The 22,183-nt window shown below is 42.9% G+C and overlaps 1 protein-coding gene across 5 annotated transcripts in view; it reads right to left on the bottom strand.

The window, feature by feature from the left end:
• Nucleotides 1–641: 641 nt before the first annotated feature.
• The window catches only part of COL14A1 (collagen type XIV alpha 1 chain), a 139,017-nt gene continuing 117,475 nt past the window's right edge, over nt 642–22,183 (bottom strand). For 2 of the 5 annotated variants that reach the window (XM_068933183.1, XM_068933186.1), the window contains 8 exons: nt 21,586–21,657; nt 19,440–19,475; nt 18,949–19,015; nt 18,245–18,433; nt 4,090–4,167; nt 2,980–3,135; nt 1,497–1,589; nt 642–1,403 (listed from right to left, as the gene is read on the bottom strand). In XM_068933183.1, coding sequence (XP_068789284.1) covers nt 1,264–1,403; nt 1,497–1,589; nt 2,980–3,135; nt 4,090–4,167; nt 18,245–18,433; nt 18,949–19,015; nt 19,440–19,475; nt 21,586–21,657 — 831 coding nt within the window. In that variant the 3' untranslated portion in view covers nt 642–1,263. Of the gene's footprint in view, nt 1,590–1,730; nt 2,152–2,979; nt 3,136–4,089; nt 4,168–18,244; nt 18,434–18,948; nt 19,016–19,439; nt 19,476–21,585; nt 21,658–22,183 lie in introns of those variants that run through there. The other 3 variants (XM_068933182.1, XM_068933185.1, XM_068933184.1) reach the window with 2 other exon arrangements.

The raw sequence follows: 22,183 nt of genomic DNA, 5'->3' as shown, positions 1-22,183 counted from the left end.
GAGCAACCCGCTCTGACCTAGATGCTGCTTTGAGCTGGCGACTGGACTGGAGACCTCCTGAAGTCCCTTCCAGGCTGAATTATCCTGCAATCTTAGGTAGCAGCATCTGGTGTTCAGGCACAGCAGTACCAGTCGCTTGCGCTCACATACCCAGGTCGCACTGCTGGGCTCACTTGGTTTTGGCTGAAGCAGCTGAGAAAACCTGCCTGGAAAGGCAGTGCTGTTCAAAGCTGTCATTCAAGTCACTTTATGTGACTATGTACCTGCTTTGTATTCAAATAATTGCTTTGCATTCTTCAAGTGGTTAACGGGGTTTTTTTCTCCTCATCATTCAGTGATCCACGTTGCCTTTGCAACGAGACAGGTCAGTCTTTTGCTGCTCCTTTGGCATGAAAGTATGCAAAATGTCACATCCATAGGTGGTTCAACCAACTTGCTTCATATCCACTCTTTTCACTTGTCCATCTGTAATTTTTAAGGCTAAAAATTGTTTCAACTAAGTGCATGTTTTCATATATCCTTTAAAATAAAAATGCTGCCCGGAAGTGCTGAAAAAGGAAAATATGTTTTCTTCTCTTTACATTTTGTCCCCCTGAAGATCAATATGATTGTTCCAAGTTAAAAATCAGTAGAATACAGAGTTAATGTATAAAAGCTTGCCACTTTTATTTGCATACAAAACAGATATTAAAGAGGTTCACAATAAATTATCAGTGTGTTCCCACAGAACATTCTTGTGTATTTATATAATGTGGGTTAAAAAAAAAACAAAACAAACAGCATTAACATAAGACTTCTTTGCAAAAGGGTTATAGCTGGGTTTAAGAAAACATCCTGATTATGCTTTCTTCTCACTGGTGAATTTAGTAGGGTTACTCTGCTAGAAAAAGCAAATTTATCAGAGACTAACGGAATGTAGTCTCTTGGAAAAATCATGGATAACAAAACATTAACTTTTCTGATTTGTTCTAAGTACACCAACTATCCTGATGCAGTTTTTTTAGATACAGTTTGAACAGCATATCAAACAGTAATCTAAAGAAAGATCTACAAATGACCTTTCATCATCATCTAGCACCAACCCACTAACATACTAAGTTTCTGGCATGCAAGGTAATTACCATTATTTGTTGTGTCAACTGGTCATGTACATTTTTTTTTTTTGCCATTAATATAAGAGCCTGTAAACATTTTCCATGACAGGTTAGGTACCTGGACAAAAGGCCAGACATACACACATAAAATAGTTCTCTTTTTAACAGTTCAGTAAGAGGGGTTTTTTCCAGTTGCCTTCTTGCGTACTGGCGTGTTGATGCTTCTTTTGGATATCTTCCTTGTGAAGCGACTAATTCCTGGGGATCTCAGTTCAGCGGCTTCCATCTCTTCTCGAACAGGGGTAAACTCTGGTTGAGCAAGATGAGGTGATGGATAGGAGGACTGGGAGTATGGGGATGGTAAGGGGTAGGACCCGTGAACTATGTACGGCTGTTGCTCACCATCATAAAGGTCCTCAGGGTCATAGATTTGGTAGGAGTTATGTGGCAACTGCACTACTGGGATGTCTTGATCTGTTGGCTCATCGTATCCACCTTAACCCACCACCACCAAGAGTATTCATATGGTTAACACAGGAGAAGGAGAGTAGAAAATTAGAGCACTCATTAGGAAATTGGCATTTTTTTAGTATATATGTATATATGTATATAGAATATATATGCATCTCTTTCTTTAAATACACATCTTTATTCACAAAAAGGAACAGTGAAAACACTTAACAAAATTAATAAGCTAGAGCAATTGGAAACCCACCAACAGACAGCCAAGTTTGTTGGAAACCACCACCACAATTTGACATGTGTCCAGTTGTAATACTGTGCTTGTAATACACTGCACAATCTGCCTGCTTTAGCTTATTCCAATTATGGTCTAGAATATATGATTAATGGGCAAAATGTGTCAGGCAATAATTTTTAGCAGTGCAAGGAGGCTAAGTGCATATACAGCAGCTAATAAGTTCATTAGTGGTAGTCAATATCGTTGACGGAAAGCATAGAGCAGTTCAGCATCCATTTCTGACCTTCAGCCAAATGAGAAATGAACCAGAATGAGCCTTTCACCTTCTGGATTCGTAGCCATTGTAAGGGATTGGGCCTTAAAACAGGAAAATGAACAATGGGGAAGGGAAATGAGGAGAAAAGGATAGGAAGAGACGACAACAAAAACATTCACATAAGTAAAACATACAAATCAGGTCACAGGCAGATTAAACTGTAAACATCAAACAAATCTGGCTTATGCATACCACTTGTAATGCTTTACTAAAACGAATTTAAATTTTTGGTTGGGCAACATTACTTTTGCTAATTGTGTTAACTTCCTCCCATGGCCTCTCCATGCTATAACAAAAAAGAAAAGTAACATACAGAAAAGATTTAGAAAGAATCACTTTCTCCAGATTGTTTCAATTGTTAATGATGAACACGTGCATCCTTGTTTCAGGTTACACTATCACAGGTTTAGTAACGTTCATGCTCTCATGCTGTACGGAGGCATATGGAAGAGGAAGTTGAGCAACATGTTTTAAAAACTACAAATGTAAAACTCTGCTGTCATGAATATTAGGAGATGGGGACTCAACACACAAAACATTCAGTTGGGATGGAGCAGGCTCATACAGCTACACAAACATGTACAAGGACAAAAACCCAATACACTTCATCCATTTTACAGGCCTGAATTAGATGGTGGACTTTCTCTGGTCACTACACTGTGGTCACATTCTGCTCTTGGTGCAGTTCCACAAAAGGACTTGGACATGTGCACTTTTAAGGCGTTACCACATTTTAGTGCAAGGTTTATCAGTAGCCTCCAGCTCACTTTGGCTGTTAGAAAGAAAGTGCTCTATCTTCTTGCTTTCCCCCCACCTCTGCAAATACCAGCAACACCGAATCCTGAAATACACAGATCGTGACTACTCACCTCCCATGCCATAACCAGCGCAGGAAGAGGGATCGCAGTACCCCGGGGGGCCGGAGGGACCCTGTGAGCCTGGTGGCCCTGTATGACCAGCTGGGCCTCGTGGGCCCGGAGAGCCTGGTGGGCCCGGGCTGCCAGTGCGACTTTCACCTGGAGGTCCTGCATCAAATACGGAGATGAAACACAAGACTAACATCTTTCATAAAACCACTGAGTTCAGGCTGCCTTGGCAGTGCTGCAGGCCTGGTGCTAGGACACCATGGCACTGAGAGCGTTACAAATACTTACGGGAGACAGCTTAACCGGAGGGGATGGAGCTGCCTGTTCAAACTCCCCTGAGCAAGCTGAGGGAAAAGCTGCAGCGTTTTCCCTGCTCCTGACAGGCCTCACCTCCTCTCTGGCTGCAGCTACGTCTTCCTTGCCAGAGACAGCTTTTGGCCAGAAACTTATACTAGTATTTCCGAAGAGCAAATGTTTCACCAAGTGTCAGACATTTGGAAAGACAGTTTCATGGGGGAGGGCGGTCCTGGCTCCTGGCATGGCTCTCCTATTTACCTACTCCATTTCAATACACCATCTGGGTAACGCTGTGCCTCGATACCTATACTCATTTGGAGAGAATATCCTAACCAAATCAATGCAATTTTTTCATCTGTTTCAACAGGACCTAGATTTCACCCTCTGAATTCTTCCAAGAGCTAAACATAAATCCCTTTGATTAATGTGCTTAATACACATTTCTCTGTCAAGGTACAGTTAGGTATGGTCTTGAGTCAGTGAGAAAACAGCTTTCTCTGCCAGACCCCATCTCTAGGAAGCAAAGAAACAAACAAAAACAAAACAAAAAAACCCTCAAACCTTGCATTGTTTAAAAAAGTTCTTCAAGAAACTATCACTGGAGAACAGAAAATACTATTGTGACTGATGACACCATCACAGATCACATTGCAATGCATTAAAGAGCAAGAACATCATGACACTAAGGTGTCCAAGCCACTGACCCTTTCTGTTGCTTAAGCCTTAAAAGTGTAGGACAGAGCCATGAAATTCTTATCTGCTTTGCAAATGGGTAAGAGTGCGCTCATCTAGATGCCCCAAATGTGATAACTTTACCTGTAGATCCTGGTGGGCCTCGGGGTCCTTGTGTTCCAACACCTGGGTTGCCTTTTTCTCCTTTCTCCCCTGGCAAACCTAGTGAAATAATACTCATCAGAGCCACATTTTGAACAAAAATGTGTAAAGCTTATTATTTAATCAGGTTATAGTGTCATACATTATTTTTCACTTAGAGGAGAGATGGAGGTAGGAAGAAATAAAGAATTATTTGATTCTTTCTTCTTCCCTGCTCTGACAGCCGCTTGAAGGCATCGTCGTACTCCTGGGGTCTTAAAAAATTCCTGCTGCCATGGTGGTTTCATCGAGGTGGTAGGTAGAGGCATAGGCCAATTTCCAGGCTGCACCATCAGCAGTGCTGGAAGGCTGCTTCTGGACTATACCAAGGCACAATTACAGTAAGTCAGAAGACTCCTTAGAGCCTCACAAAACTGTCTATAAATTACTGTGTAGCCCAGAAAAGTCAGAATGTTTAATGCTATAGCCAATTTCCCTTCACTTTAAGCATTTACCCACCAAACCGTGGTTCAGCAGAAGAGCTCTACAAATAAAAGGAGAGCGTTACCACAGCTTACTGCAGAGCCTTAAGCTGCTGAAGTGCAAGAAAGGCGCTTCTGTGGAGCCAGAATCTGGCCTCTCCAAAAATGAAGTTTCCCAGACACAAAAGTCGGATGTTCTACAATGCTCAGCCAGTGAGTTGCATTCCTGCACTTGCTCATGCCCCTTAACTTCTACTATTCAAGTCTGACCTGTGGAGATCACAGATCTAACAATTCAGAAAAGGCCCTATATTCTTCCAGCTTTCCATCTCCTTCTCTACTACCCTTATGGCATCCTATGAAACACTTATTATATGGCAGCTATCATAGTGAGCAATGTCAAACTAAAGTAGGTGTCAAAAATACAAATTCCAGACCTTGAGTTTCCACCGGCGACTTGGAAACTCTCATAAAGTCTTTGTTTGATTTGGATGGTTCAAAGACACAAAATCCAGGCTGGTTTGTGGGACTTTTCCCCCCACCCCATTTTCCAGACCTCCCAGCACTGGTAATTGCTTTCACTGCCTAACAACCTTCACACTTTCAGAATCAAAGCCAATATTGAATACCTTCATAAAAGCAAAGTAGACAGGAAACAGCTGCTACCCTAGATGCACTAGTATCTGTAATTTCAACTGACTGGCCTCCTTCCTTCCTTTTTGCCCAGGTAACTGTTACCTGATAGGGAAAAACATCTGGAAAACACCTCTTGGTGTTTTCCAGTGTCCAGGCCGTCGTTTTTTGCTAGAAGCCACATCAGATTTTTTCCTTCCTTAGTTAATTTTTAATGAAAGCAAAGAAACAAAAAATTTAACTAAGAAAAACCAAGTATTTACAACCCATCCCCGACAAAGAACTGCTCATCTCAAGTTTATGAAATAAGTGTCTACTAAAAAGCAATGTGGACAAATAGTTGCACGTGTGTCTTGAGACGGCAGTTGGGCTTTTGATGAAAGCATGAGCAAAGGGGGAGTGGAAAGGCCAAGAAAATGATACATTTACAGATATGCTATTTGCAAATCAACAGTAGCTTTAGAGAACTGTTAACCTGCTGGCGATGTCCTGACACTGCACAGTGCCTTACACCATAAGTCAGCCTGTGAACGCACTGTACTGGAAGCAGAGCTCACGCCATCAATGGACAGCTTCCTACTCTATCTTCTGCTCTCTGCAGAGAGAGTTCCGTGCCTCCTTTCCAAGGTCAGGGCTAAGCAGGTCCCCATCCGGGCCTATATAAATTACTTCCCTTAGTTCTTTGGGGAGGAGATGTCAGGAACAGAGAACAGGAATAGAGGCAGTGAAATCCATATTTCTTGTGATCTCTTCCCCAGCTGAAAACCTGAGAAGAACCTAGGCGTCACACTCAGCATCCTCAGGGATTAGATAATTTTAATTCACACCAGCCAGAGATTCAGTATCTGCTAGGTCTGCTACAGAATAGGTGGCTTCAAGGACAGTATACCATCTAACTCCTCCTGGTAAGCACAGGCCACACAACTGCACTCAGTTACTCCTTACTGAGCACATAATTTTTAACCAACACATGACAAGTTCTTTGTCTTGCCTCACACTTTAGAAGGCTTTTTGCCACTGTTCTGGTACAGTTTAAATATTTCTGTTTCCATTTTGTACCTTTTATTTCTTCTGATAGGACAACTTTTTTTTTTTTAATGTCTGTCAGTGATCAATTATTTTTTTCATTAAGAAATTACATATTCACAATCACAGAATCACAGAATCACAGAATGGTTTAGGTTGGAAGGGACCTCTGGAGATCATCTAGTCCAACCTCCCTGCTCAAGCAGGGTCACCTAGAGCACATTGCACAGGATCACATCCAGACGGGTTTTGAATATCTCCAGCGAAGGAGACTCCACTACCTCTCTGGGCAACCTGGTCCAATGCTCTGTCACCCTCACAGTGAAGAATTTTTTTTCTCAGGTTTAGGTGGAACTTCCTGTGGTTCAGTTTCTGCCCCTTGCCTCTTGTCCTGTCGCTGGGCACCACGGAGAAGAGACTGGCCTCATCCTCTTGACACTCCCCCTTCAGATACTTGTACACGTTGATCAGATCACCTCTCAGTCTTCTCTTCTCCAGGCTCAACAGGCCCAGCTCTCGCAGTCTTTCTTCATAGGAGAGGTGTTCCAGCCCTCCAATCATATTTGTAGCCCTCTGCTGGACTCTCTCCAGGAGTGCCATGTCTCTCCTGTACTGGGGAGCCCAGAACTGGACACAGGACTCCAGGTGAGGCCTCCCCAGGGCTGAGCAGAGGGGCAGGATCACCTCCCTCCACCTGCTGGCAACGCTCTTCCCAGTGCAACCCAGGAGACCATTGGCCTTCTTGCCCACAAAGCCACATTGCTGGCTCTTGGTCAACTTGTTGTCCACCAGCACTCCCAGGTCCTTCTCGGCACAGCTGCTTTCCAGCAGGTCAGCCCCCAGCCTGTCCTGGTGCATGGGATTATTTCTCCCTAGGTGCAGGACCTTGCACTTGCCTTTGTGGAACTTCAGGAGGTTCCTCTCCGCCCAGCTCTCCAGCCTGCCCAGGTCCCTCTCAATGGCAGCACAGCCCTTTGGAGTACAAGCCACTCCCCCCAGTTTAGTATCATCAGCAAACTTGCTGAGGGTGCTCTCTGTCCCTTCCTCCAGGTCATCAATGAATAAGTTGAACAAGACTGGAGCCAGTACTGACCCCTGGGGGACACTGCTAGCTACAGGCCTCCAACTAGACTCTGTGCTGCTGACCACAATCCTCTGAGCTCTGCCATCCAGCCAGTTCTCCATCCACCTCACTGTTTGCTCATCTAGCCCACGCTCCCTGAGTTTACCTATGAGGATGTGATGGGAGACAGTGTCAAAAGCCTTGCTGAAGTCCAGGCAGACAACGTCCACTGCTCTGCCCTCATCTGTCCAGCCAGTCATTCCATCAGAGAAGGCGATCAGATTGGTCAAGCAGGATTTCCCTTTGGTGACTCCATGCTGACTACTCCTGATCACCTTCTTGTCCTCCACATGCTTAGTGCTGACCTCCAGGATGAGTTGTTCCATCACCTTTCCAGGGATGGGGGTGAGGCTGACAGGCCTGTAATTTCCTGTCTCCTCCTTCTTGCCCTTTTTGAAGACTGGCGTGACACTGGCTTTCTTCCAGTCCTCAGGCACCTCTCCTGATCTCCAGGACCTTTCCGAGATGATGGAGAGTGGCCTAGCGATAACATCCGCCAGCTGCCTCAGCACTCGGGGGTGCATCCCATCAGGGCCCATAGATTTATGGATGTCAAGTTTGGACAAAAGATCTCTAACCCGATCCTCCTCAACCAAGGGAGAGTCTTCCTTTCTCCAGCCTTCCTCTCTGGTCTCCAAGGTCTGGAATTCCTGAGGACTGGCCTTAGCAGTGAAGACAGAAGCAAAGGCAGCATTAATAACTCTGCCTTCTCTGTATCCTTTGTCACCAGGGCACCCGCCCCATTCAGCAGCGGGCCCACATTTTCCCTAATCTTCCTTTTGCTATTGATGTATTTGAAGCAGCCCTTCTTGTTGTCCTTGACATCCCTTGCCAGATTTAATTCCAACTGGGCCTTAGCCTTCCTTGTCGCATCCCTGCACACTCTGACAATGTCCCTGTATTCCTCCCAAGTGGCCTGTGCCCTTTTCCACATTCTGTACACTTCCTTCTTCTGCTGGAGTTTTGCCAGGAGTTCCTTGCTCATCCATGCAGGTCTCCTGCCCGCTTTGCTCGACTTCTTCCTCAGAGGGATGCACCGATCTTGATTCACCCTTGTGAGTCACTGCTAGGCAGAGGCCTATATATGAGCCAGGCCTAGAGCACAGCTCCCAGAGCGCAGCCAACAGAGGCAGCGAACAGACGGAGCAGTTTGTGCAGCAGTTCGCGCAGAAGGGCGCCAGAAGGCAAAGAAGGCACCTCTACATTTTGCACAGTGGTGTGTCCTTCCCCGGGGCATGGTCATGACACGCCGCAGAGCAGGTTCCCCAGTGGCTGCTGGAGGTCCTGCATCGGCTGTGTCTGAGGCTTCAACCCAGACAGACCCTCAGACAGCAGATGCAGCTCTGCAGGTGTCAGGCTGCAGGGAGTGCCTGGGGCCTCTCCGTGAAGCCTGGGCTGACAGACAGCTCTCCTGCATGAGGTGTGCTGTGCTTGACCAGTTGCATCACCAGATAAAGGAATTACGGGAGGAGGTTAGTAGGCTGCGTAGCATCCGAGAAGATAAGCAGGAGATTGACAGGGTGGTCTCGGAGACTGTGCAGCTCCAGGAGTCCCCTGCCCCCACTGCAGCAGAGTTGTCGGAGGGCTCAGCACCGTGTGTAAAGGTGCATCATAACGCTGTTGAAGAGGGCTGGAAGCTGGTGACCTCTCGTAGAAGGAGAAAGGCTCTTGCTCCTCCTCAAGACATACTCTTGAAGAACAAGTTTAGCGCCCTCCAAGCTGAGGAGGAACTGGGCATGGCTCTGAGGGAGGCAACTGGCCTGGCAGACCCTGTGCCGTGCAGGAACACCCGGAAGAAGCGGCGAGTGATTGTTGTGGGTGACTCCCTGCTGCAGGGGACAGAGGCACCTATCTGCCGACCTGACCTCTTGTCCAGAGAGGTTTGCTGCCTGCCAGGGGCTCAAATAAGAGATGTCGTGGAAAGACTGCCAAGGCTTGTCCATGCATCAGACTACTACCCTCTGCTGACCTTCCATGTGGGTGCTAACGACACGAAAGGCAAACTGGAAACCATCAAACAGGACTTCAGAGCTCTGGGAATGGTGGTCAAGGGTCTGGGAGCCCAGGTCATTTTCTCCTCAATCTTGCCTGGGAGGGGAAAGGATGGGAGGAGGAGTAGACACGTTTTCCAAGTTAACAACTGGCTGCGCCGCTGGTGTTGGCAACAGGGCTTTGGTTTCTATGACCATGGGACCCTGTTTGAAGATCACCAGCTGATGGGGAGCGATGGGATCCACCTTACCAAGCGGGGCACGCGTGTCTTTGCCAACAGACTGGCCAGCCTGGTACGGAGGGCTTTAAACTAGGCAAGATGGGGGAAGGGGAGTGGTATAGTGGCAGGGGAGTCAGTAAAACACCGCTCGAGTCAGGATGCCTCCAGCGGGTGCATACAGCCAGGGGAGACAGCATGGGACATGGCTATGGAGGATCCTCTTGCACCTCTCCTGGGAAGCCTGCGTGCTTGACTGGCTCTCTGAAATGCCTGTATACCAATGCACGCAGCATGGGGAATAAACAGGAAGAGTTAGAGATCTGTGTGCGGTCGCAGGGCCATGATCTCATTGCAGTGACAGAGACATGGTGGGATAGCTCGCATGACTGGAATGCTGCCGTGGATGGCTATGTGCTTTTTAGGAAAGACAGGCCAGGAAGGCGAGGTGGTGGAGTTGCCCTTTATGTGAGGGAGCAACTAGAATGTATGGAGCTCTGCCTCGGGGTGGATGAAGAGCAAGTTGAGAGCTTATGGGTAAGGATTAAAGGGCAGGCTAACATGGGTGACACTGTTGTGGGGGTCTACTACAGGCCACCTGATCAGGAGGAAGTCGTCCATGAGGCCTTCTACAGACAGCTGGAAGTAGCCTCACGATCACAGGCCCTGGTTCTCATGGGAGACTTCAACCACCCTGACATCTGTTGGGAAGACAGCACAGCTAGGCACAAACAGTCAAAGAGGTTCCTGCAGAGGATTGATGATAATTTCTTGACCCAGGTGGTGGAGACGCCAACGAGGAGAGGTGCAATGCTAGACCTTGTACTAATGAACAAAGAAGGTCTAGTTGGAGATGTGAAGGTTGGGGGCAGCCTTGGCTGCAGTGACCATGAGATGGTGGAGTTCAGGATCCTATGATGAGGGAGCAGGGCAATGAGTAGGATTGCAACGCTGGACTTCAGGAGAGCTAACTTTGGCCTCTTCAGGGACCTACTTAGGGGAATCTCCTGGGATAGGGCCCTAGAAGGAAGAGGGGTCCAAGAAAGCTGGTTAATATTCAAGCATCACATTATACAGCATTTTCCCCTAGAAGGTCTCCAAAGCTTTACCAATGTGTCCAATAACATGGCCAAACTAAGTTAGCAGGAGAAGTGGCAGGGCAGCGTGGAAGACAGCAGAAGTAGAGATGCAGCAGGATGGGGCAGTCCAGAACAGGAGCGGCTGAACAGCACAGGATGGTGCAGAGCGGGACATGAATTAGCACTAAGGCTACTGCAAAAACATCAGTGCTTCATAATCCTGATGATACCGTCTAATCTGCCATATACAAAAAGAACCACAGTATTACCACAGAGCACTCCTCTGGAGTTACACAGCTAGCAGGTATGTCTAAGCTGTCACTCATCACAATTGTGTTTAGGGAGTCCAAGCACGTATCAGAAGCAGAGTCACAAGTCTGTGGTACTCTGTCTAAGCTTACAAACCATGACAAGAGACAAGACTTCATGGCAAGAAGCAGACTCTGGATGAACAACCATGCAGAAGCAGCTACGATGATCAGTTCCAAGCTAGTACTCCTGGAAACTACTACTAGTATTGGGTAGATGTAGCTATGCAAGTCAGAGGTACCTTCGTGAAACCAGTGCTGCACAGCACTGCAAGGGGTAGGTGGCCCAAGCTAAGTCTCTTCTCACACAAAACTCAGCCAAGATGATGTTGCTCCCCTTTAGGAGCATCCTATATTATTCAGGACTGCCCAGACAGAACTGTATGCACACACACACCAGTAAACTCTTGTGCAGGCTCTGTAGATTTCCAGGTGTATGACTGCACATAGCTCAAATAGAGCTACTGTATTTCCAGAAATCTTGGATGTCCAAATGTAAACAACCCTGAAAATCTGCTACACATTTTCAGCCAGCAAAAGGTGATATAGCTTAGATATGATTATATGTTCTCCCGTACTCAGTGGTTCTCATGACTTTCTCAGGACACATTAGGCCAGAAAGACTAAGGGTTGCTCTCTAGCCTAAATTCTCAAAAACTCACCAGGGGAGAGGGAGACCTTGCTCTAGTATCTCATATGTAAAATATAGAAGAATATATTCAACAAGCAGGATCACAAGACCTTCTCACATTGCTGGTAGAAGTAGGTGAGAAAGGGATGCAGCTTCAAATTTCCTGAAATGATGCTCTAACCACTGAACAAAAATTGGAGAGGTATTAGCATCACCATTTCTTCTTTCAAGCACCCCTCATCATATCTGATCTTCCTATTTTCTATCTTGCTTGTACCCAGCTGCTTTACCTTACAACTAAGTCAGTTCATGCCTGGCCTTTTGCAAGCAGACACGAGCAACCTCTTGCCAAGGTGCAAGATTACTAAAGGCAATATGGCCAGATTCGATGGAGCAGTAGCCTTGAGCTAATATAACCTTGTTTCAAAGCAAGGGTTGAGCACCACGTTAACACAATCACTTTGATCTTCTCAGAACAACAGCAGACCAAATTTGTAAGTGCTTTTGTCCATCATGTACTAATGTACTACAGCATAGCTATCTTACCATATGGATTTATGAGGTGCCTATGGGTCTCGTTCAGACTGTTTTAGACATTTAGCTCATAACATGCCCAAAAGGTAAGTTCTGGAATTTTATGTCCATATCCTTTCCTAAATCTCACTGAAGGTCTTCAATGTTTAAATTACTCAGGCAGTTTGAAACTTGCCAACATCTTTTCTTTTGGGATTGCTAGCAATGCAATATTCGTGCTCTCAAGAGTCTCTGTCGTCCATGTCCAAGAGGAGCCTTCTGTTTGTAATCTAGCGTTTGGTTAGCACACACCTTGCGGTTTCAATGATGTGAAGTGCTATCCCACACCTTTGATAAATGACTGTATCACACAGTATGTTAGAAGCAGTCCTAGATGGCAGAAATATGCTCTAACCTACATCTATATTCCTGGGGGAACCTGCCAAAAAACACTCTGGGCATGTCTTCTGTCATCAACAGTTGAATTCCATCCATTCTTATAGATGAATTTCTCATGCAAACCTCTTGTCCTGCATTCCAAATGCAGCTTCCAGATATCTAAAACTTGATTAGCCTTGGCTTGCTTGAAACATATGAAGACACTCCTCTGTTGCAATTCACTACTTTCATTGCAGGTTTTTACCATGGTAAATTCATCTAAATTGCCTCTTAATATATGTGCCTTGTAAGGAAATGTTTGCTATTTGTAAAAGGCAGAGTCTGTGTGTGTGGATTACTTTGATCATAAAAAGACTGGCCCATGATAACTATTTGAAATCTACACAGATGTGCAGTAGAAGGAACATTGTTTACCCTACTCTATCATAACATTAAATGCTGACTACAAAGGCAATTGCCACAATGATTTCAAATCACAGTCTTCCACGCACTCAACTATTATATTTTGCACAAACAGGTATATACATCCATATACGGTGTTCACAGGAAAAATTTCAGCAGTAAGAAATGATAACCAAACTAGGAATAAAATGTTCATATTATGGAACAAGTTATGAAGCTCCTGCACAGGGCAAACTTTCTTTGAGATCACCTGGATATCAAGTTCCTAAAGCAAACATGCTGAAGGCCGACACAGAAGTCTGTTTCAGGTTTCTTTTGGTTTCTTTTCCAGTAAAATGTACCCAAGTGAAAGAGCATATAAACACTGCAGCAAGAAAACCTTGCAAGAAAACTCCCAAGGTGAAACTCACGGAAATTAGAGGGACGAGCACTCCATAAGCTCCCTTAATGGACTTTCCACCGAAGCTCTTAATGAGAGAAAGTTGGCAGAATCACAGACCTCTTGGTCATAGTTAATGGCTCCCTCTTATAAATCACAAAACATTCAGAATTCACCCATTTCTCTTTATACTGAGTCTACCTTTGCATTTCATTAGAGCACAGCTTATAGAAAGTCAACCAGACAAGATACCACTCTTCATGTACATTGCTGTAACGGTCAATCACTGTTAGGGATAAAAATGTGTGTCAAAACTTGTCATTTGAGTTAGTTTGGCTTCAAATTCTAGGAACTGTTTTCGTATTTGTTCTCAGGACATACTTCAACAATACCTTCAAACCATCTCTTCCCCCTTCAAGCTAGGTATTTTTATATGTCCTGCCCCATACAAAATAAGCAGTGGCTTGGTTTCAGCCCTGTGGAGATGACAAGCAACTGAAATCCATTATTTCCTACCCTCTGGTAAAGATACTTCTGATAGCATCAGTTGCTGAAAACAAAAGCAAGATCATAAACTCATTCTCTAGAAGGGAAGATGAAATGCCCATGGCTTCTGCAAAAAGAAAAATCTTAGGTATTGCTTATCACTTCTGTCTTCAAGAGAGTATTGTCCTCTTAGGAGAACTGCATAATGCAATTAAAAAAATGTGAACTACTACCTAAAACTGTCCTCTTTAAAAGGTGTTCAGTTGTAACCATAGCGTATAACAACACGAGGTGATATTTTTTTTTACCCATCTCAAACTAAAATTGGAAACAAAATATTTCATTGACTCAATTGGCAAAACTTCCATCTAACTCAACTGGAAGTTAGCCATTTAGAGCTGTAAACATGTGGGTTTTGATAATACACATTTAACTAGCTCTTTTATATGAAGCCAGGAAGCAAATACGGATGAAGCTGTAGAGAACAGTGACTTTCGCAGTGACAGCTTAGGTATTTATTATATCTTCATAATAGCAGGATGGAATCAGCTGCCGTAAATTCTGCACATCACTTCAGGCCAAGCTGTGAGAGCAGAAGTCTACCCAGTGGTAAAAAAAGAACTGCATTTTCACAACGCTTGAAAGCTAGCAGTGCATCAGTGTAATTTTTATTACTAATTTTATAATTTTACTCAGGATTGGGAAAACCACCTAGATGTTATAAAAACAACAGAAAAAAATAAACAGAAAAACTGTACTGAATCTTTGCTTCTTGGTATTACTCTGCAGAAGTCCAAATTCTTCCAGAATACTCTGAAACCAGACACTAGTTATTTAAGTCCCTGTTCATAAACAGAAAATTACAACAAAAGCTGCTGAAATGAGTAAAAATAAAAATAGAAATCAGTACTGTGAATAATCCATGTTTCCAGAACTCCTACATTTATGCAAATATGTTAGGGAGCAAAATTCTAGTAATTTATACAGAACTAGGTACTGTAGGGGAACAATAACACAGTATGGCCTCCTTAATCTTTAAGTCATTGAGCCAGTTCAAACGGCCTGTTGGGGCACCATGAACACGACAATATTGCTAAAAATATTGGGGTAGCCAGAGATGTTTCTTATTACATCATAAAAAAAAACCCACAACAGTTAAGACCCCACAGTGTACAACTAAAACTGTAGTTAATTGGGAAAACCATATGATAAATGCATTGGTGTGATCCCAATCCATTCACTAATGTCTACATTGAGAAAAAAAGATCTCAACTGGCAATAGACACAGAGAACTGAATTTGTCAAGAGAATGAATTACCCTCTTTCACTGAGGTGGTCTTTCTTGGACTGACTAGCTTAGTGTATTACCAGTGAGAGAACACATTAAGGAACAGCACGCCCTGGGCCTAGAAGTTCAAGTGGAGGTTTCTAGCGCAACTCAAAGACGCTCTCTCACTCCAAGCCTCCTTCCAAAAACTCTGATTAACACTTGGCAGAGTGACAAAGGAAACAAGGGGAAAGAAGCTATTGGCCAGGCAAGTTAGCAAGGAAGTTCATTGATTTCAAGATCTTTCACTGCTGACGTTTCCAGCAAAGCTCTCTTCAGTGAATAATTTCTAACCAATTCCCCACTCTATTTAGAAGTCCTCGTGTCTCACAAACCCGGACTGAATGCTCAGCGGGTAGGAGAGGTGGATGACAGGATATGTCTAGCCTCCTCCCACTTTTTCTTTCCCCAGTCTAATGACACCTTTTCACTCAACTCAGACACAGTGATAGGTTCTTGAAGGAACCTCAATAGCTTGAACTCTATGGGAAAAAAAAACAACCCTCTACTAGATAAAGAAACAGGTCTTTTTTTCTCCTCTTCTTCTACTGCCTATTAGTTTTTAGTATGCTCTGCTGGTACTGCTGCCACTCTTGCAGCATATTTTCAGCATTGCTAGTCTAGCACTTTTTTTGAACACTGCATTAACTTCATACAAAACAAAAATGCTGATGACAAAAAGAAATATACTGTTCATAAAGATTTCCAAGTGGCTGGCTGGAGATTTTTATGACAGGTCTATAAATTGTGACTTTATGAACAAGATAAATGCAAACAATGCTTGAGGGCATAGCAAAGGATGGGTTTTGATTGGACTGGGATTCCGTTTATCCTCCTCTCTCTAGTCACTGAAAACTTAGTATAATTTAGTCCACAAGTAGAATCATTCTTAGCTGCTAATTCACTGTATGACATGTGGTCAGGAAGGCAGTAAGAATTGGGAATATACAAAAAACTTCCAACCAGTCTCCACAACCACACAGCTAGTAAAAATAATTTTTACTTTTTACTGTTCTGTTTTGGTGGCAGACTAGAGCAACCTCTGCAGAAACGGATTCTGATCTCTCCTAGGGCCTGTGCAACTCAGAAAGCCACGATATGTTTCTGTTAAATAAACTACTACTACATTAATCACTCCTCAGCCCAAAGTTTCAGTTGCTTCTGAAGAAATTAGATCCTCAAGGAGTAATACATTATCCTGTATTTTTTCCCAGATTCTGAATAAGCTCCTTCCTCTTCCTTGCAGGTCCTGTTACAGGTTCCTGCTATGTGGCTGAGCTAAAAACCATTTCCACTCCAAATAAACTAGCCAACTATTTTGTCTTTAAGTTTATCCAAAGATTCTCAATTCTTAAAACAGTCACATTTTAGGCTGTAAATACAGTAAAACAATCTCAGCTTTTGGCATAAGTCACATATTATGAAAATCTGCAGAGAGCTCTGGCTGACTGATTATTGTTCTTGAAGCATGCTTGATAAGAGCTTGCTCTCTACCAAGCACAAAATTCTCCACAAGCGCTCCCTGCCAAAACCAGTCCTTTCTAGCCTCAGCTATTTACAGAGACAGGAATAAGGAACACAAAGGCCACATTATGATGCATTATTCAGTTATGACTATCTAATACTTTTTTTTTTTATATGAACTTTTACCCTTTCTGTAGTCACTCTATTGCCAATGTTGTCTCTTAGATTAATATCACCTAACCTGCACCATATTTCATTTAAATGACTATATCTAATCCCTCCGTGATTTCAGCATAGTACAGCATGCATGTTGGGTCTGGACCTCAGCTCAACAAAGAAGATACATGCTAAATGCTGGGTCAGAGGTTTCACCTTTCATAGCCCGGCATTTCGGTACCTCCAATTCAGGAGCCCCAGTAAAAACATCCTGTGTGCTTGATAGTTCCTGTCTAAGAGGATATTTATGTTAATATATTATGGAAGTAATTACCCTGAAATCTGCACTCATTTTCTCCAGGTCACCACTTTTAAAGTCAGTTACTCATTTGCTGCTTCTTCCAATTTTCTTTCATCACTGTCCCCTGCCCCCTCCTTCCTGATTCTTTCCGGACAATGTCTTCTTTTTCCTCAGCAACACGTCTGACAAGCCAGTACTCTAAAACTTGCCTCTTTTTGTAAGAGAGTAATTAGAATTACAGTCTTGAGGGGAAGGATGGTCCAGCAAACCCACTGGTCACTTGAAGACTTTCTCCTCAAAACAGTTTAACTCTGGTCTTCATGGCTAGTGCAATGACTTGCTGAACTATTAAGTCCCTGAATTGAATAGCTTTTATAGCAGTTCATTTTTAAAACCCAATTAACAGGTTTTGTAATAGCAACAACAGTTCTTTACTCTTGAACAGCACATTTGTTTGGGGGGTTTTCAAGTAGTCTTTTGGGTTCTCAGTCATATGCTTGGGTGAGGATTCACTTTCACAGACATAAATCTACTCAGTGCTACCTCTGTGAGGAAGTCCAGTACACAAAAGTTTGCCACTGTTGCACAGATAGAAAGTAAATCGTAACACGGAGCTTGTTTCTTTACTGAACAAAACTGGAGGAGGAGAAAGGAATATAGCCCTACAAGTGAGAAAACAGAGGAGAATTCTTGCAAATGGATATTTAATTGTAGTATTTCTCTCCGACCTCCCTATTTCCTGATCATGCTCCTTCCACCCCCTCACAAACTATGACTTCTCTCTCTCTTCCGATCAACCTTGCTCCTTTCCTAACTTAGAAATCTTCAGATTGACACATCTCAAATTTAGCAAGAAAGCTCAGTCTTTCCCCAGTGCTAATCTATCAATCAGTTTTGATGCTGATTTTTTTTCAAAAGCTCCTTTGCTCACACATTTACAGCTCCATCTCACTTCAGAGCCTACTAAAATGCAAGAGTGATGTGATGTGCCCAGACACCACCAATCTTCAGCACTGGAGGCATCAAACCTCAGCCTGATCCTGCCAAATCACGTCCTGCAAAGCCTGCATTACTTTCAGGATTGAGAGTTTCCAGAGCCTTCATTATGGTCTATGTTGAGCTCACCAATCAAGTAGGAAGAAACTGTTGTTTTCATGGTAAACTCAGACAGAAGAAAAAAGGCATTTCCCTGTATTAGAAAAGGGAAGTACTTTTTGTACATATGAAATATGAAGCCTACCTCTTTCTCCTGGTCTTCCTGGTTGACCAGGACTTCCTGGAAACCCTTGCATGCCTGGTGATCCTTGCTCACCCTGTGGCCCCGGAGACCCTGGCCGACCTGGCTCCCCAGGAGGTCCTGCGATGGTTCGTGTTGAGACAGACTGGCTTGGAATCTGGTTCAGAATTGAGTTATATCTCGCCATATGACCTGGCAGGAAAAAAAATGTCATCGTTTTCAAGTTGCAGTGGAGAATCTGTTTCAGCTATGTTTGAACACAGCACTGGCAGGTCCCCAAGGCTGTGGTCCGTCATGGTAGCGAATTTTGATTATATGAAGTTTTGTGCTTGCTGGTGGAGAAACAGTGGTTTAGGGATATACAGACAAGAGGAAGAGCTATTGTGTAGAATTTCATTTCCTTGCTTTGGTGGGTTTTGCTAGTATTTTATGTCCATAACAATTTTATAATTGTTATAGCAGAACCTTCTGTATATTCTAATAGCCTGGAGGCAATTACAGCTTTTTGAGATGCCTGATGCTACTCAGTTCTAGTTGGACATAAATCCAGTTGAACATAAATCAGGATGAACATAAATCCTGACTGTCTAGCCTAAAACCAACAGATCCCCTTGGATGATTTGAAAAGCATCATATTTATAAGTAATTGTGGAAGGAAGAGATCCAGATTCTAGAGATAGGAACATAGGAACTATCAATGTACTTACCCTGGATGAGTTGTTCACACACTTGACGAGCAACAGCACGCACCATTGCTTGGGACTGGAGATCACCCTGCATAACAACAGCAGCAGTATAATAACACACCATATTTTATCATTTCTGTCCTGAAAATATTCAGAGCACTAAAAGACATTATCCCTGAGAGATTATATCCTCACAGATGAGGAATAAAGCCAAAAAAGTTTGCGAATTCCCTGGTACTGTTTTTAGCCAGCAGAGGTCTGAGAAGATAACCCCCATGACAAATCTGGGGACATGCTTAATGTCACACACTCACTTTCAAAACATTAATGTAGCTACATGTTAAGACTGTGCATGAGAAAGGAGGAAAGTTTGCCTGACTGAACACAGAACTATTGGGTCTGTGAACACAGAGAAACATAAATAGTTGGAGAGCGTGTTTTTTTTTTTAATGAAATACAAGGTTAGATCAGGAAAAAAAAAAAGGTGGCTCACACATGAACATAAGACTTACCCGCTCACCCCTTTCACCCTTAGCCCCAGGAGCACCCTATGAAAAGAGTAAATACAAAATTAATTCTCTCTTCTACCTCAAAACTTTGAAACCCTTGATACTGTCTCCCTTACAAGAATACAGTGAAAGCAAAAAAAAAAAAAAACCCAATAAATAAAGTTTCAGGAGGCTATGTGACAACAGTGCAGATACTTTTCCCATTTCAGTATGCAACAAAATGTTTCTCTTCAGCAATTCTATGGAGATAACAACTTTCCCAGGGGTTTCTGATTTCTCAGTTTTTCCTTACTTTGTATCTGAACCCTTGGGGGCACTTCCTTCCCAAAGCCTGTGAGCGGTGTTTCCTGAGCAGATTACCACTACAGGAGTGTAACAGTCATTTCAGCAAAAAGAGAAGGAACTTCTGCCGTCTCGTTACTTATTCAGTCCCATACTGAATTCTGTTGTCTAAAATGGCAGCAAGGGCTAGTGACAAGGTGATGCAATGCACATAGCTGAAACGCATCTAATATGAATCTGAGACAGTTAATGGGAGACAAAACATCAGACTGAAATTTGTAGCGTTTACTGCTCCAAGTATCTGTATCCACAGGATACAGGTCAGCAACAGGATTATACTGCAAAGAAAATTAAGTATGACATTAGAGATAGGGTAATACTGTATCAATGGCCATGATAATTATGCACTGGAGTAAGCTGTCTAGAGCAGTTACAACTTTTCCAATGGAGGTGTTTGGGGGTAGGCTAAAAATCTCTCAGTAACCGCTAAAATGAGGAATGGTTTGTATGAAGAGGTACCCAGCCAACTGATGCGTGGTTAAGGCATATCTTAGGAAAGAAGAAAGTCCTAAAATCACTGTAAGATTACTTCTAGATCTGTTTTCCACTACTCAAATTTTTTCGAAAGACAGTTATTGAAATTCAATTATTTTTCACACACCTTGCTGGGTATTTTTCAGAATATTTAAGAGTTTAAAAATTCATAGTGAAGGTTTTACATGACGTACAGGAGTATCTATACTCCAGGAAATTTAGTTCAATATTTGGAACATACGTTTGGACAGGAACTAAAGAGTCAACACTTTGTACATTGACAGCAATAAGTTCCGCAGCTCATCAAATCTCTTTAGTGGACTTCATGATTACATCAAGAAACTATGCAGAACTGGGCACTAGGTTATTATCTTTGCTTACACATTATCAGTCATTTCATTCCCATTTAGCCAAATAAAAATGCCTGCGTTGGACTACATCTCCAAAGCAAACTGGATGTTGAAAAAACAGTTGTTTTCTAATCTACAAATCAAGTCAGAAGTGCACACTATCATGTTCAGATGCCTTTTAAAATTAAATACAATATTGACTCTGATATTTGGAAAAAAGCAGGTTTTATAATTAACCCAATATTCAGATTTTAAAATTGCAATACAAAATACTGTCTGAACTCTTGCAGAGAAGAAAAGGTCCACTGAAAATCTTCTGAAACTGTATCTTTTATGTAATTTACACATTCATTTTATAGTTGGACTCCTTTCTTGTAGTTAACCTGTTTTCTTGATAATAAAGAAAATGACATCTGAAAGACAAACTTAGTATTAGAGCTTCCTTTGGTAAAATTGAAGGTGTGGTTTTGCACTCACTGAAGTTGGTGGCCACCCATTCTGCAGCTGAAATCTATAATGACATTATAGAAAAAGGCCTGATCTTTATGTCATTTGCCCTGATTTAAATTAAGAGTAACCACAAGTCAGTTTCTCAATCATGTAATTGCGTTTACAATCCAGCTTGAAAATCAGAATGAAGTTATTTTGGAAATATTCAGATTAATAAATAGCATACTTTATTTTCCTAAGAGCTGCACACAGACTACAAATTTACATCCTGTTATGTTTTTAATTTGTGTTTTAACCTTGTCTTTTGACTCTTTCATGCCTATATTCCAAACACTGTTTGCAAGATCAATGAATAAATTTAAGTATGAAAAAAAAACAACAAAGAAAGACCAATATGATGTTTGTTAGCCACTAATTGTAAACAGATCATGAGCTACAAATATTGTGTAGCTCTAGGCAATGGTAAAAGCAAAGGTCGGAAACTAATTAAAGCAACAATAACAAATATAGCAGTATTGATTTATTTTACTCACAGGAGCTCCAACATCACCCTGTGGCCCTTGGCTTCCTGTAACACCTGGAACACCTGGAGCACCAGGTATTCCCTACATGGAAAAAAGAAAGCAAATACTTAGTGGTGATGACGGTCAACACCCAGGAAGGCCATTGAGAGAAAGGATTGTGTGATGGAGAATAACTCTACAAAGCACTATTCTTTTACTTAGCATTAAGAGAACCTGTCACTGTAGTCACACTGTTAAGCACAGGTAAATGTCAAAGCAAGAAGGCTACACGTTTTGTGGCTAAGCACGGTCCTTTATAAAGTCCTAAGGATAAATGACTGAAATAACAGGAATCAGAGGCAAACTCTTTTTCCTTTTTTTTAAAAAAACATCACTGATATAGAAATACATTAAGAATTAACAATCCTCACCAAAAAAACAGATTAAAAGGTCTACTTCTGATTTTGAGAAAAACCATTAAAGTTGCTAGCTGACTTCCTCTACCTCCTGTTCTATATAGGAACCAAACGTCTTGGCCCCGAGGGCGCTGCCGGCCCTTCCTGGCCCTGCAGCCTCCCTGGGCTCCCATTTCAGCCCAGCCTGGGGGCATAGGGCCCTGCCCCACGAC

This window comes from Struthio camelus, chromosome 2 (genome assembly GCF_040807025.1).
Source record: "Struthio camelus isolate bStrCam1 chromosome 2, bStrCam1.hap1, whole genome shotgun sequence".
Taxonomy (NCBI): Eukaryota; Metazoa; Chordata; class Aves; order Struthioniformes; family Struthionidae; genus Struthio; species Struthio camelus.
Note: the sequence above shows the minus strand (reverse complement) of the source record. Positions and strands in the feature narration are given on the sequence as shown.